This window comes from Chiloscyllium punctatum, chromosome 4 (assembly GCF_047496795.1).
Source record: "Chiloscyllium punctatum isolate Juve2018m chromosome 4, sChiPun1.3, whole genome shotgun sequence".
In the NCBI taxonomy this organism is placed as follows: domain Eukaryota; kingdom Metazoa; phylum Chordata; class Chondrichthyes; order Orectolobiformes; family Hemiscylliidae; genus Chiloscyllium; species Chiloscyllium punctatum.
In genome coordinates, this window is record NC_092742.1 from 49749442 (window position 1) to 49765079 (window position 15638).

At 37.4% G+C, this 15638-nt stretch overlaps 1 protein-coding gene across 6 annotated transcripts in view; it reads left to right on the plus strand.

The window, feature by feature from the left end:
• Positions 1 to 14484, plus strand: part of LOC140476282 (centrosomal protein of 170 kDa protein B-like) — a 91130-nt gene extending 76646 nt beyond the window's left edge. For all 6 annotated transcript variants that reach the window (XM_072568649.1, XM_072568647.1, XM_072568646.1 and 3 more), the window contains 4 exons: positions 5367 to 5455; positions 8279 to 8372; positions 10817 to 10868; positions 11121 to 14484. In XM_072568649.1, the coding sequence (XP_072424750.1) occupies positions 5367 to 5455; positions 8279 to 8372; positions 10817 to 10868; positions 11121 to 11407 (522 nt within the window). In that variant the 3' untranslated portion in view covers positions 11408 to 14484. The remainder of the gene's footprint in view (positions 1 to 5366; positions 5456 to 8278; positions 8373 to 10816; positions 10869 to 11120) is intronic.
• Positions 14485 to 15638: the final 1154 nt, after the last annotated feature.

Here is a 15638-nt window from a genome sequence, read left to right on the forward strand (position 1 = left end):
AGCCTCTTCTCCATTTTTCTCTTTCAGCTATTTGCTTTGTAAGCTTCTATTGAAGCTCATTCCACCATCCTGTCAGCCAATGTTCAAAATCTTAACCATTCATTGCATCATTGTTTGTTTTTTTTCTTGTAATCTGATTCTTTTGCTAATCTCTTCAAATCTGTTTAGTTATTGTCCCTTCGGTTGTGTTTTTTTAAAAATCTTATTATTTACTTAATCTAAATCTTTCATGATTTTAAACACTTTATCAAGTCTTGTCTGTTTTAAAGAAAGCAGCCCCACCTTCTTCACAAGTAAATTACTGCAGATGTTGGAAATCTGAAATAAAAACAGGAAATAGCTGGAAATACTCAGCAGGTCAGGCAATATCTGTGGAGAGATATTGCCTGAATTGCCAATTAATGTTTCTCTCTCTACAGATGCTGCCTGAACTGCGAAGTATTCCAGCACTTCCTGTTTCTACAGTTGAGCAATGTAACTGTAATCTTTATCCATGCATTTTAGTCCTAAATTAATCTCTGTATCCTCTCCAGCTCTCCAGTAGGACATCCTCTTCACTAGTTGAACTAGTGGTTTATGTAGGTTCACGATAACATTGCAATGTTGATTTATAAAACCTAGTGTTCTATTTATCCTGTTTTTATAAAAAATCTTTGTTAATATATCCTGTCACTTGCAAAGATTTGTGCACAACAATATGTGCAGATCCTCTTTTGTTGCCCTCCTCTCTCCCCTCCACCGCCCCCCTCCCCCCCCCCAACCCCTGCCAAATGATACCATTTAGGTATTTTACCTCATTCTTCTGACCATAATGTATCACCTCACACTTTTCTGCTTTGTTTTTCCATCTGTCTTATCTCCTCCTATTTCAGCACCTGCCTGTAGCCATTTGAAGTCTACTTCTATCTTCATCGGCGCTTACTATACTTCGAAGTTATGTGGTCTCTGCAGGTTACAAAATAGTGTCTTCATACTCGAAAGCTAAGAGTCCAATGTATGTTAAGAACGGTAGTGGTCTAGATACTGAACCCTGGGTAAAATCACAATTTACCACTATCCAGTCTGAAAAATAGCCTTTCACTGTGATATTCTATGTTGATATCTTGGCCAATCTAGTATCCATGCTGCTGCTACTTTTGTCTTCAAATTTGTTAATCAGTCTGTTCTTGGAAAATCCATATCAACAACATTAATTGTACTGCCACTTCATGTTATATTATCGAGGCTATGATATGCAATACATACTGTAAGATCCTAAGTTATTTATAGAATTAATTTTAACACTGCAAATCAAAAATAGATGCCTATTACAATAAGTAAACTGCTTGCAAGTTTAGTTTTATTAACTCATTACTAACCCAATAGCGCAAAAGTGAGTGCTTAAGCTTCAACCTAGAGCAAAATGAATTCTCTCTTTGGTTTTGTGAAATGTTGTTATCAGCAATTGAGATGTTTGTACTGAGGAACTTCAGTTGCGATGTTTGTACTGAGCCCTTCTTCATTCCTGAAGAAGGGGTCATGCCCAAAACGTCGATTCTCCTGCTCCTTAGATGCTGCCTGACCTGCTGCGCTTTTCCAGCAACACATTTTTGTTTCTGTACTGAGGGACGGTCCACTTTAAAGTTTAGATGCTAATAGTAGAGTTAGATGCAGATTGGAAATACAAAGTAAATGTTCGATCAGTGTCACTGGGATAAAATCCTGAAACACAGCCCCACCACATGGACCGCAGCAGTTCAAGAAGTCAGCTCATCACCTTTTATGGGCAATTAGAGATGAAAATAAATGTCGGCCTTGCCAGCCAAATGCAAGATTAGTTTTGTAAAAATGACTTTGACCAATCTCAGCATGGTGCCAACCATCTAACTGATGCCCACCAAAAACCAATCACTGTCAAATTGGAGACAATTTACTGTTATTGGCGCTTCATTGAGTATGTACAGCCAGCTGTCATTTGAGACCTTTATAGGCAGTAGACAGAGTATATATCAGTTCTGAAAGTCTAGACTGGAAGTTAACCTAAGTGACAAAATGAAAATGTCAGAAATAACCATTATAGTAATAAATCAAACAGTAGATGTATCACTTTAACTCAATATTTTTCATATATCTGGTTGCTTTCTGTCTCCATTCTGCTTTTTATTTTAACTACTTCATTTCTGTCTAATTTATCTTTACTAGCTATTCTAAACCTTGATCCAGATTTATTAGGACATTTTGTGATGTTTCCTGTTGGATAAAAGTTGTGCATTTAGGTTAAATAAAAATTGTACATAAAGTCACTGAAATTGAGAGTTAACAATGATGCATTATAGAATCCCTACCGTGTTGGAACAGGCCATTCGGCCCAACAAGTCCACACTGACCCTCCGAAGAATAATCCACCCAGACCCATCTCCTACCCTATTAATCTACACTTTACCCCAGACTAATGCACCTAACCTTCACATCCTTTTGAATGCTATGGGAAATTTAGCAAGGTCAATTCACCTAACCTGCGGGTCTTTGGATTGTGGGAAGAATCTGGAGTACCCAGAGGAAACCAAGGCAAACACAGGAAGAATGTCCTGCACACAGACAGTCATCTGAGGCTGGAATCAAAATCGGGTCCCTGGCGCAGTGAGGTGGCAGTGCTAACCGCTGAACCACCAAGCTGCCCATAATGGCAGCAGACATCTGGAAACTAGATGATAGTAAGGCCACTACCTGTCTCCCATTAATCAGTAAAATTAAAGAATTGAGAAATAAACACAAAGCATTTTGAAGAAGGACAACTTAGGCTGATTTCCATGTCAAATTCAGTATGGAATGATAAATGAGAATGGGAAGGAACAATTACAAATGAGAAAAAAAGGACTGATTAAAGACAATAGTTAGAATTTAAATTTCTAATTTTAACTTTTTAAGAAAAAATTACCACTGAAGATTCCACTTTATATACTTTGAGCGAGAGAGGTTAATGGTGCTCATGAAAAATTATTACATCATTAAAAATCTGCTGATAATTTCTAAACTTAATTTTTCTGGGGCAATTTAATGCATGACCAACACGTAAATGCAACAATTGTTGAAAATCGTAGGGAGATTAAGCAAAAGGAGGAGTTTTCACCATCTTAGAGGTAGAGCAGCACACATCAGCCATCAACTCATTGTGATTCACAGTGCATGAGGTTTCATGACGTCACAAGTTATTGCTGGATTTTTTGGCATTTGTAATATATTTTTCTAATTCGTTCATGGGATGTGGGCATCACGAACTGGGCCACCATTTATTGCCCATCCTGAGATGCCCTTGAGAAGATAATGGTGGTGGTAGTGGTGGTGGTGGTGAACTGCCTTATTGAACTGCTATAGTTCATTTGGTGTAGGTACATTCATAATGCACTTAGTGAGGGAGTTCCAGGATTCTGATCCAGTGACACTGATGGACATTGAGATGTTTCCTAGTCAGGACGGTGATTGACTTGGAGGGGAACTTTATAGACGCTGGTGTTTGCATATAACTCCTGCTTTTGATTTTCTAGACGGTAGAGTTCATGAGTTTGGAAGGTGCTGTTGAAGGAACCTTAGTGAATTTCTACAGTGCTTGCGTTTTTCACAGTCCTGCTTTGTAGTTTCACCAGGCTGACACCTCAATTTTAGGGATACCTGATGCTGTTCCTGGCATTCCCTCCTGCACTCTCAATTGAACAGGAATTGATCCAAAGACTTGATGGTAATGGTTGAGTGAGGGATATGCAAGGCCATGTGGTTGCAAATTTGCTGACATCCAATGCTGCTGGCCCATAGTCATGAGTTGCTAGATCTGTTCAAAATCTATTCCATTTAGCAGAGTTGTCTGAGATTTAATCATTTTTAAAGGGAGAGGATCCAAATATAGGAAGATGACTTAAAAACTGATATCACCATCTATTTTGTCCTAGCAAATTAGGGCTTGGCATTTTAAACTTTATATTGGAATGATCAGTTTATTTCTGAATAAGAGTTTTGCAGAGAGTTAGGAATCAATACTATGATTACACCCAGTTTGGAAATTGCACCAAATATTAATCAAAGTCATATTTATAATCATTAGTTGATGTTGCAGGAGTTCTAGGCCAGAATGGAAAACATTTATAATTAATTTGTTTAAGAACTGTTTTAAAGATTGTCAATGAGTAATTCTAAGCTTTTGTTTAATATTCCCTTTTCACATTCAAACGAGAGGTTATGTTTGGAACTTCCACACAAATAATAGTTATTCATATTGAATTTGTTCAAAGTTAACCATGTTCAACTTCAAGTTTGTATTCCCAATTTTAAAATATTCTTCATGACTAAAACTATTTTAATTTCAAAAATTAGAAGAATACAGCAAGTCTCAAATACTTATTTCAGTTATAAGCATTCCTTATTTAGGAGTTTAAAATATATTTTAAATTTTGAAAATTGAGTTCAGTTGGCTGAACAGCAGCTTTGTGAAGCAGTGGTGCCAACACGCATTGTTTCAGTTTCAGTGCTGGCTGTGGTTACCCTGAAGGACTCACTCTCCATCTCAATCCCTCCCTTCACCTGAGGCGAGGTGTCACTCAGGTTAAGCCACCACCAGTTGTGTTTCTCTGAGTGCAGCTCTATGGTCTGCTAGGGCAATGGCAACTTTATCCATTTGGTTGCACATTCACTGGAAACTGAATATTTTAAAGGGTGTCTATAATTTGAAGATTGCCAGAAATTTAATTGAATCAGGGGATATTAAAGATCCTGTATAGCTGCAAGATAGTGTTGCTGTTTATTGGAGTGGTGCAGAGAAGGAATGAATAGTTTGTCATTCCATTCTGTTCTTATTGTGTAAGCTGTCAGGAAATGGTTACACAGTTCCCAGTATCCTTTTGAGTTCATGGTGACATGCATTCTTGATAGGCCTCTATTGACGTAGAGTTCACCATCTGACCATTGTGAGTAAAATGTAGTTTGCAGCTTGTGGTTGTGCTAACACTTGGATTACAGAAAGGGTTTGTACCTCAGTATTTGCATCTGCAGGCATAGGCCTGGATTCTTTTGAGATTAAAAGATACTAATAGTAACTGCTTTAGAGAAAACCTGAAACCTGCAAAACATTGGTAGAGTACTGTACGCCTGGTGTTTTATCTTGCGCTAGCCCTCGTGTTCAGTTTCACGTGTTAATTGTGCATTTATGATTGCATCTTCCCTGTAATGTCCTTGTTTTTATTTTTTTTGAAAGCTATATGACGTCTGCCGCTATTCTGAAACTTGCATTAAGTTTAAACCTAACCTATAGTTCTCTAACTGCAATTTTATTTTTGAAATATGTGACTGAAACTGAATGTTGTTAACCTTACACATACTGAGCATGTGTCACATTTTAGGTCATACTAGATAACTTGATGTGGAACTCAGTATCCCAGCTGTCACAGTTCATACGAGAAAATATGGAGCAAACAGCAGCAAAAATAAAGTGAGTAAATTGCTGCCATGTTTTCTGATTTAGTACATGTCACTGTAAATAATTATAGCTTGTACTCTTCCAAAACGTGATGACGAAGCATAACTAAACTTGTTATGTAATCTCACCAGCAGTACTCAGATTAGGCTAGATGAAATAATCACTATCCTACTGTCTGTGATGTTCATTAATATAGTCTTAAAAATGTACCTCTAAGTTTAGGTAGCAAATAAGGGGAAAGTTGTTCTACAAGCCATTAACAGGCTGCTCTTCAATTCTCTTTCATAGCAAAGTTACAATGAAAGTTCCTGAAGCTTACATATTGTGAGAAGAATGCAGATGGTATGGTGTCTGGGTAGTTCAATAATTCACTCAATTCAGTAGTTTACTTGCAAAACAGTATTATAGAGTCATACAGCACAGAACTGATTTTGTGGTCCAACCAGTCCATGCTGACCATAGTCCCAGACTAAAGCAATCCCACCTGTCTGTGCTTGACCCAAATCTCACCAAATCTTTCTTATTCATATACTTATCTAAATGTCTTTTAAGCATTGTAAGTGTACCACATCTGCCACTTCCTCTGGAAGTTCATTCCACACAGGAGCAATTCTGAGTTTAAATTTTAAAAAGTTGTCCCTCATGCCCATTTTAAATTTTCCTCCTCTCGCCTTAAAAACATGACCCCTAGTCTTGAAATCTTCCACCTCAGGGAAAAGGCAGCTGCCATTCATCTAATTATACCCCTCATGATTTTAAAAACCCCTACAAGGTCACCCCTCAACTTCCTACTCTTCAGTGAAAAAAGTCCTAGTCTGTCCAGCCTCTCCCTATAACTCAAACCTTCCATTCCCAGCAACATCCTGGTAAATCTTTTCTGAACCCTCTCCAACTTGCTAATACCCTTCCTATAACAGGGCAACTGGAACTGAGTGCATATCCAGAACAGCCTCACCAACGTCATTACAAGCTCAACATGACTTCCCAACCCCTGTACTCCGATGTCTGAGTTATGAACATGCTGAACACCTTCTTAACCACCCAGTCTACATATGATGCAAACTCCAAAGAATTATGTACCTGAACCCAAGGCCTCTCTGTTCTACAACACCACCCAAAGCCCTACTTTTAATTATATAAGTGTAATCCTTATTTGTTTTACCAAAATGCAAGACCTTGCATTTATCCAAATTAAACTCCATTTTCCACTGTTTGGCCTATTGGCCCAACTGATCAAGATCTCGTTATAATCTCAGATAACCTTTTTTACTGTCCATTACACCACCAATCTTTATGACATCTACAAATTTTACTATCCATGCTTGTTCATCTAATTCATTTATATAAATGACAAACAAAAGCAGACCCAGCACCGATGCCAACAAAAATCAAAATTGCTGGAAAAGCTCAATTGGTCTGGCAGTATCTGTGAAGAGAGATCAGAGCCAACACTTTGGAACTGATCACAAGGGAACATCACCGGTATCAGGCATGCAGTCCAAGGCAACAAACTCCACACCAAGCTCAGCCTGATCTAATTTTTCTAATTAATCTGCCATGCAGGACATTTCAAAGGCTTTACTGAAGTCCAAGAAAACCACATCCACAGCTCTGCCTTCATCAATCTTTTGGTTACTTCCTCAAAAACTCAATCATGATGGCGAGAGATGATTTCTCTCGCACAAAGCCGTGCTGATTATCCCGAATTATTTCTTGCCTGTCCAAACGCATGTAAATCATATCTTTCAGAATCACATCCAGTCCGATGTCAGACTCTCAGATATATAGTTCCCAGGATTCTCTTGACATCTCTTTTCAAACAAAGGCACATCAGCAACTGTCCAGTTATCTGGCATCTTGTCTGTAGTTAGAGACAATACCAATATTGAAAGGGGCCTCAAAATTTCCTCGCTAACTTCCCACAACATCCTGAGATACACAAGATCAGATCTTGTTGATTTATCCACCTTTATGTTTTCTAAGACTTCCAACAAATCCTCACTGTCATGTGTTTACACATGGCATTTCCAATCAGGGTTATTGCAGTCTCTTTAAATACTTATATGTGCTAACTTTACTATTTTCCAAACTTCAGTCATTTCCATGATCTGTCAATGTTAGGACAGACACTTGATTCCAAGCAGGATATTGTCCTTCTCTCTCCCAGTTTTTGCTTTTCTTAGACCAGATTGAAGCTTACAAGGTGGCATGGTGGCTAAGTGGTTAGCACTGCTGCCTCACAGCACCAAGGACCCAGGTTCAATTCTTGCCTCAGGGGCCTGTCTGTGTGGAATTTGCACATTCTCCCCGTGTCAGCGTGGGTTTCCTCCCACAATCCAAGATGTGCAGATTAGGTAAATTGGCCATGCTAAATTGCACATAGTGTTAGCTGCATTAGTCAGGGGTAAAAATAGGGCAGGAGAATGGTTCTGAGTGGGTTCCTCTTAGGGAGGTCGCGGTGGATGTATTGGGCCAAATGGTCTGTTTCCACACTGTAGATAATCTAATCAAATTTTCTCCTGTTCTCCTTCCCTATCAGGGCTGTTGGTTCCAAAAAGGACAGGGTTTGAAGGGTGAAATTTGACTTCATTTGTAGTGCTGCTCAATTTTCCTTTCCACTCTAATTAATGGAAACAACCCTAGTCTAAAACAGCAGTTTCCTACCCACTCCTTGACCAACTTGTTACATTTTTTTGATGTGATATTAAACTACCTTTTACAGTGAGATAAGTTTAGCACTAAGGTGTAGTAATAGTAATATGTAGTGCAAATGTTAATTTGTAACACTTTTTACATTATTATCTCATGTAAAATTTACTTTTGTTATTTGCTTAGAATTCTGTTCCAAAACAAGGAGAGAAATTGGGATGACATTGAGGCCAAAATAAATTCTGAAAATGAAGTGCCAATTCTCAAAACATCAAATAAGGTATTCTTACTCAAATGTAGCTTTCTGTTTTTACCTTGGATTGTATCTATTTTATGCTTTTACACTAGTCAGAGGAATAGTTGAAGCGAGGTATTGGTCTAGGTCAGTGTTGCAAGCCTGTACTCATAATCTGGATTCCAAATTAATTTCTTAATACTCGAATTGATCACTGTTTGTTCATGCCTGGACATTCTTGCTCTCGTGAAAGAGTTGACTTCCACTGGCCATCCCTGACGCACCACCCAATTGTTAATTGATCTGTCTGTGTAGATAACCAGTGTAACTGCTGCAAAAACTAAAAATTCTCTCCCCAGTTGGCATCTACACTTTGTGTTCCATTCACTTAACTAACACCCCTACAATCTCTCTGTTTGTGATTAGCTAACTCACCTCTGAAAGATATTCAAAACTGTGCCCTCTCTATTTTGTAGGATTAAGTTGCTTACTGTTTTTGTTCAAAAAACTGTTAAGGATCTCCTAACGGTAAGTTAGCTCAGTTGGCTGGACAGCTGGTTTGTAATGCAGAGTGTTGCCAAAAGCATGAGTTCGGTTTCCACACGGGGGCAGAGGTCACCATGACAGACTCTGCTCCTCAGCCCCTCCCCTTGCCTGAGGCAAGGTGGCCCTTAGGTTAATGCACCACAATCTTCTCTATTTAATGGAAGAGCAGTCGTAATGTTTAAGACTATGGTGGCATGACCTTTGTTTGTTAAGACTAAATGTTTGCCATGTTTATTAATAATTAATTTGAGTAGATTCCACATTGTGTTAGTATATTGTCTTGTTATTTATCCAGTTCTCAATGGACATAATGGTCCGGGTATTACTTCCATTAAAATATTTTAATTATTATTGAAGATAGAATGGTGAATAAAAGTATTGGAATGGTCCATCATTTCAGACAATGCTGTCACAGTAAACTGTTTATTAACTGGCACCTATGGGAGCAGGAACATGCCAGTTGATCAAATATTCTGATTGATTCTGTGGACCTCTTTATCAATGTCACACGTATATTAAGTAATAAAAAACATAATGTGGGAGGTGTATATATCCCTGTAATACTTTATTTACAATATAAATCATTTAAATATTAATGTATCTTCTCCTTAAATAAAACTTATCAGAGAGCCTTCTCATTTGTACCTTCAACTGACTGCTTGAACTTTGCAGAGATTGTGATTACACAGTGAACATCTGGTATTTGAGATATATGATTTTTGCCAGCTTATCAAGAGTGCAGGTTCATAATGTGTTAAAATGAAGTTTGCTGTACTTTGAATTCTGTAAAATCTAAATGCAGAAATTATCTATTCAGCCCAATTAGTCAATGCAGTGTTTCTACTCTAAATGGGATGCTTGTCCCTCTGTTTTATCTTCTTCAATTTCTTTGATTATCTATGGGTCCCATTCAATCCAGTTAAATGTGAAAACTGTAACATGGCATCTGGACCTGTGGTTTTGTCCTCACAGTTCACCAGTTTGTCCAGTTTTTGATGAGGGGTACTGAGGTTGATTTGGGTGCATGGATTTCCAAATTGCATTCATAAAGTGATATCCAATTGGCTCATCTGCAGAGTTGACTCATGTTAAAAGGGAAAATGGATGCACGGAGCTGAAGTTTTTGAATGACAGGAAGCAGAGTGGTGAGCAGCCTTTTTCTCAGACTTCCGAAAGTTACGTTGGTGCTCCCAAGGTGGTTTGTGTTTGGACATCTACCTGTGCATCGCATGATTTCAAAATTCACAGATGGCTCAACAACTTGAAAGTATAAGGGGATATGAGACAAGTATTAATAGATGTTCAAGAAGGCAAAGAGACTACAGAGCGCTATTGATGGGAGTGGGTAACAAGAAGGCAGATGGAGTATATTTTGAGATTGTATGAGCGTATTCACTTTGACAATAAGAATAGGGTTGAGTGGCCAATGTCTTTGCAGTAGCCATTCTGTGATTTTATCTTTTTATCCTGACTTCCCTCTTGACTTCTGTTGCAATTTTCCCTTTCTTCATTAGGATTATATGGTATTATTTTTAAAAGATCAAGCACACACTTTGGTTAGGATTATTTTAGTTGTTAAATGCATCAAAATTACATAGTCAGTACAGAACCAAATATATAGTAGACTCACCAACTTTAAGAGCATTTAAAATGGTCATTGAATAAGCATATGGATGAGAATGGAATAGTGTAGATTAGATGGGCTTCAGATTGGTTTCACAGTTCGGTGCAATATAGAGGGCTGAAGGGCCTGTACTGCACTGTAATGTTCTCTGTATTCTGAGTTTGCATGTGTCAGGAACAAGGTTGACATTTTATACCCTATGAAATTGATGTGTAGATTAAAATGAGTAATTCCCCCTCAAATCCAGATCCAAGTTCCAAATTTGTTAAAATGTTTTGATAACTGATAATGTTCTGACTGTGTTTACTTTCTGTCCCAGGAGATATCCTCAATTTTTAAAGACTTGAGAAGAGTTCAAAAGCAATTAGATGGTTAGTAAAATTCATTTGAAGCTGTTTTTGTAATTGATGGTTTGCTACATTAACCAATTTTCTGCCATCAACCTGCATTCATTAGGAGTTGTATGGAGAGAAATTACTCGTTTGTTGTAAATCTATCAGAAAAGTACTTCATCTGATGCACAATGTTATGTAATATTTGCTATGTAGTGTTGACTTCCTTTAGAGACAAATTTGCTATCTTGTAAGAGGTATAGATGGATTAAAGTATTTGCTTTCTCACAGCAATCAACACAATCATTGATCCTGATGGATCTCTGGATGCCTTGACTGGTAATCAGATCTCGCCAATTTCCACTTCTTCAATGCATATGAAAGAAAGGACTGCTAATACTGTGGACTCAAAAGATTTGCCAAAATCAGCAGCACAGATACTGAAGGAATGTGCTCAGCAAGGTTCTAAACCATCCCAGTTGTCTTCGGATGCTGACAGCATTGACTCTGACTCAGAGTGTAATACTCAATATACCATGATTGAGCCAAAAATGGAAGATACAGTCACTATGCTTTGAAAGAGCTATTTATTTTGGGCCATTATTTGACCAATGTGCATTGTCATTGTTGCTATGTGAGAGTGTGATTGTGAAAAAGCTGTATAAAATATTGCTGTTAATGTGACTGATCTATTGCACAAAAAAAGCTTATTGAAAAAAATGGAAGTTGACAAAAAAAACTTATTTTAATTAAGCTGTGTAACATTTGGCAACATATATTCAGCATAGAAGCAAATAAAATATGATTAAACTGAGAACATTTTGGTTTTAGGCCAAACTGTGCCATGTGAATACTATATAACATTATCATGCACTGAAGAGTATACTAGTTGCACAGGTTGTACAGTTGTTGCATGCCAGGATTCAGCACAAACCCAATTGAACAATGGCTGCATATTTAGTAAGTTGTTGCTTTTTTATATCAATGTTATGACAGGGACAGCCTAATACTTAATTCACATTCGTGGGTTAAATATTGAGTAAATATTCTGGAAAGGAGAAATTTTCCTCTTACCAAAACTTTATCTAGTTTCTTAAATATTTATGTAATAGGTGATTAGATGTATTCAGATCAAGTACGTTGTATTATTTTGTCACATGGTACTATGCATGCTTAAGGTTTTTGTCATCCTTTGAGGGTGAACAGGTTTTTTTTTGAGAAATTAACTCCATCCACATCTGTTCACTTGTGTAACAATTCTAAACCTTCTAATGTAAGATAAGTATTTCAAGCAAACATGGCTTCTCTGGTCAGTCATTTCTAAAAGAGAGCAAATTAGAAATATTCCAATCTGAAATGGTGATTCACAAATATATATCACACCACATTTTGAAACGTCAAGGTGTAACTAGCAAAACACTGCCTTAGGAATTATTTTAGCTCATGTGTGATCAAAATAAATATTTATTTCTCCCACCAGTCTCGTTAGGATTGACCCCCTAATCTCTGTCCTCCAGCTGGAAGACACGATACATTGGCTAATGAACTTCTGTATTTTCAGTTCACTAGCACTATCTTCTACTTAACTGGAAATTTGCTGTACTGCACAAAGTGGTTTCTCCACTAATTTATCAAGCATAAGCTCACAGGATTCTCTCTGATTCTTAGGAATTGGGAAGAGTTTGTCTTAAAGGCATTTGAAGTTTAAAATAACTTCACATGAAAATAAAGTGCTGTAATGTGAGAGCAAATATAGTGTTGCAATGTTGTATGCTTGCAAAATAATGAAATTGGTATAGATTTTGGAAAAACAAAATCAGTTCTAAACATGCCATGGAACTAGTTCCTCTAAAGGTGTAAGCGCACAAGTTTACATTTATGCTTCAACATTTGTGATGTCAAACTTGGAAAAGACTTTGCTATCTCTAACGTTGTTGAACTGTACGAAGCAGTTAAAATAACTTTTGGGTTCTCAATAAGTGAAAAAAAAATGATTTTTTGAAAAGGAGAATGGTATGAATAGTCATAATTGATTACAGATATCTCTCTATGTCCTAATGATTAGTATGGTCAATACATCAGCAAAAAGTGTATAGTTGGATTGATAATTTGTGTATATTGTGATACGTCTTACTATGGCACAATTATTTTAAATGCTTTGTCCTTATTATTAGATCAGAACGGTCCACCTTAGACAATACTAGAGCCAAAGATCAAATGACATGCTCTTAGCATTGCGTCTGTATTTATTAAATCAGTCTGCTTCTCCAGTCAGTTGATTTATCAGAACTTCTAAAGATTTATGGAACAGTTCTGCAGTTAATACACACCTTTATGCACTAATTTCTAGATATGGAAACTGAGTAATAATAGCTTGAGATTACCTTTGGAACACATTTTGCATCTGTATACTGTATGCATTGCACATCTCTGTCAGTTCCTATGCTGCATACTTGATGTGTCAAGGCAATTTTGTATACTGATCATAGTACAGGAGCTGGTACATGAGTGTGGTTGCAAGTTATTTTGGTGGTATGGAGGACAGCAGTTATAGGTGTCTAACATTTTATATGTACAGCAATTATATGTATGATATGGATTCTTCCCCTCCCAGTGTATAGCACATGTTCTGCACTTACCAGTGTTACCTTTTGTCTGCTATGTACGGTGGGAATCTGAGGTATGAGTGTACTAATACAAGAATACATTATGTCAAGGGTTTTGCATTAAACTTATTGGTGATATTGCCTCGTATCATTCCCATATTCTACTTTAGTCAGGATATTGTTTTAAGTGGAATTTTATTCTTCAAAATTTGGTTGATTTTTGATTTTTATGTGCACCAAATATTTTTGATGCTTTCCTGTTAGATTTAACAAAAATGAATTGTTGCCTTTTTGGCTTGAACCTGTTCTGACTGTTTGAATACATACAGTAAACAGTGACTTTATTAATAGATCGTCAGCTGCTTTAAATGAGAGGCTAATATTGCTTATTTCAGCAGTTTGGGAACATATTGTATATTGCTAATGGAAAAAAAAAGTCTCTTGTATGTTCACAATTTAAATTTTTGAGGACATTGCTATTTCATTGTTCGTTAAAATTTTGCCAAACAATCTGGAAGAACTTGACAAAAATATATCTGAAATTGATTGGTTGATATTAAAGTCAGACTGTAGTCTGTCTACACTAGATTTTCATAATGCAGGCGAATGCAATTATTTCACAATTACTGTACTCTGTTCATAAGTGATGTCCTGTGCTAAATTGTCAAAGCGCTTGTTAGCCTGCTGATGCTGTTTCTTTTCTTTAGTGATTTATTCATTATTCTGTGTGTAATAGTGTATTATCATGAGAAATGCAAAACGTACAGCTTTTATTTCCAGCTGGATCATGCCATTTTTGTACTGTTGTATTTCTGTATGCTGTCTAGCTTTCAATTTGGTGTATATTTCACTTTTTTGCACTGTTATATATAGCTGAGTATAATGAGCTTTCTTTAATTTTTGGCTGGAATCAAAGGTGTAATTTATTTTATCGCCTTACAATGAATGACATGTAAATTTTGTTAGGATGAAAGTACTTCTGATTCTTAATTGTTTTGCACATCATGATATAATTTTGAATAACTATTTAATTTTCTGTGGAAGTTGATTATAATAAACCATTCTTCATAGCAGTGAAATGTCTGTGTCATAGTATTATAGTTAACACTGACACTATACAGACAGTGCCACAACGTCCTGTGGTGTTTCACAGTATAAACATTGCAATCCTTAATATAAATTGGGAAAAGTTGAGACCTCAACACTGATCCCCATGGCACACACCGGTACCTCCCTCGTATTGAAATGATCTTTTTCTTTTGATGGTCATCCCAACATGTATTGAAGAACTTTCCTGTATTCTTACTGTTGTTCAAGAAGAAATAGTCCCTTTAGTTTACCGATCACCTTCACAAAATTGGTATGTTTATGTCAAAGTCAAAAACCAATAATACTGCATCAGTTTGAACATTGTTTCTTCAGCTCTGTGATCCAAATTATAATTGTGGTCAATATTGATTGCAAGTCTGTTTTCACTTAACTCCAAGCTCTGTAATGCAATTATATAGCAACATAGTGGGCGGCACGGTGGCACAGTGGTTAGCACTGCTGCCTCACAGCGCCAGAGACCCGGGTTCAATTCCCGCCTCAGGCGACTCTGTGTGGAGTTTGCACATTCTCCCCGTGTCTGCGTGGGTTTCCTCCCACACTCCAAAGATGTGCAGGTCAGGTGAATTGGCCATGCTAAATTGCCCGTAGTGTTAGGTAAGGGGTGGATGTAAGGGTATGGGTGGGTTGCGCTTCGGCGGGGCGGTGTGGACTTGTTGGGCCGAAGGGCCTGTTTCCACATTGTAATGTAATCTAATCTAATCTAATCTAAACCAAATTAGTTTTGTTTGAAAGTGAACCACTGAAACCTCTTGTAACCTGATCTATAGCCTGACAGAGTGCCTGAAGAAAAGGAAGTGGAAAATTCACACTGGTTCAGCAGACTGTCATCGTCAACTACATATAACCAATGTTTGTTTGTTTTATGATGCCAACTGGGCAGCACAGTGATTCAGTGGTTAGTGCTGCTGCCTCACAGCACCAGTAACCCAGGTTCGATTCCACCCTTGGGTGACTGTGTGGAGTTTGTGCATTCTCCCTCCTTGTGTCTAGGAGGATTTGCTCTGGTTTCTTCTCACAATTCAAAATGTGCAAGTTACGTGGATCAGCTATGCTAAATTGCCTACAGTGTCTAGGGATGCGCAGGCTAGGTGGG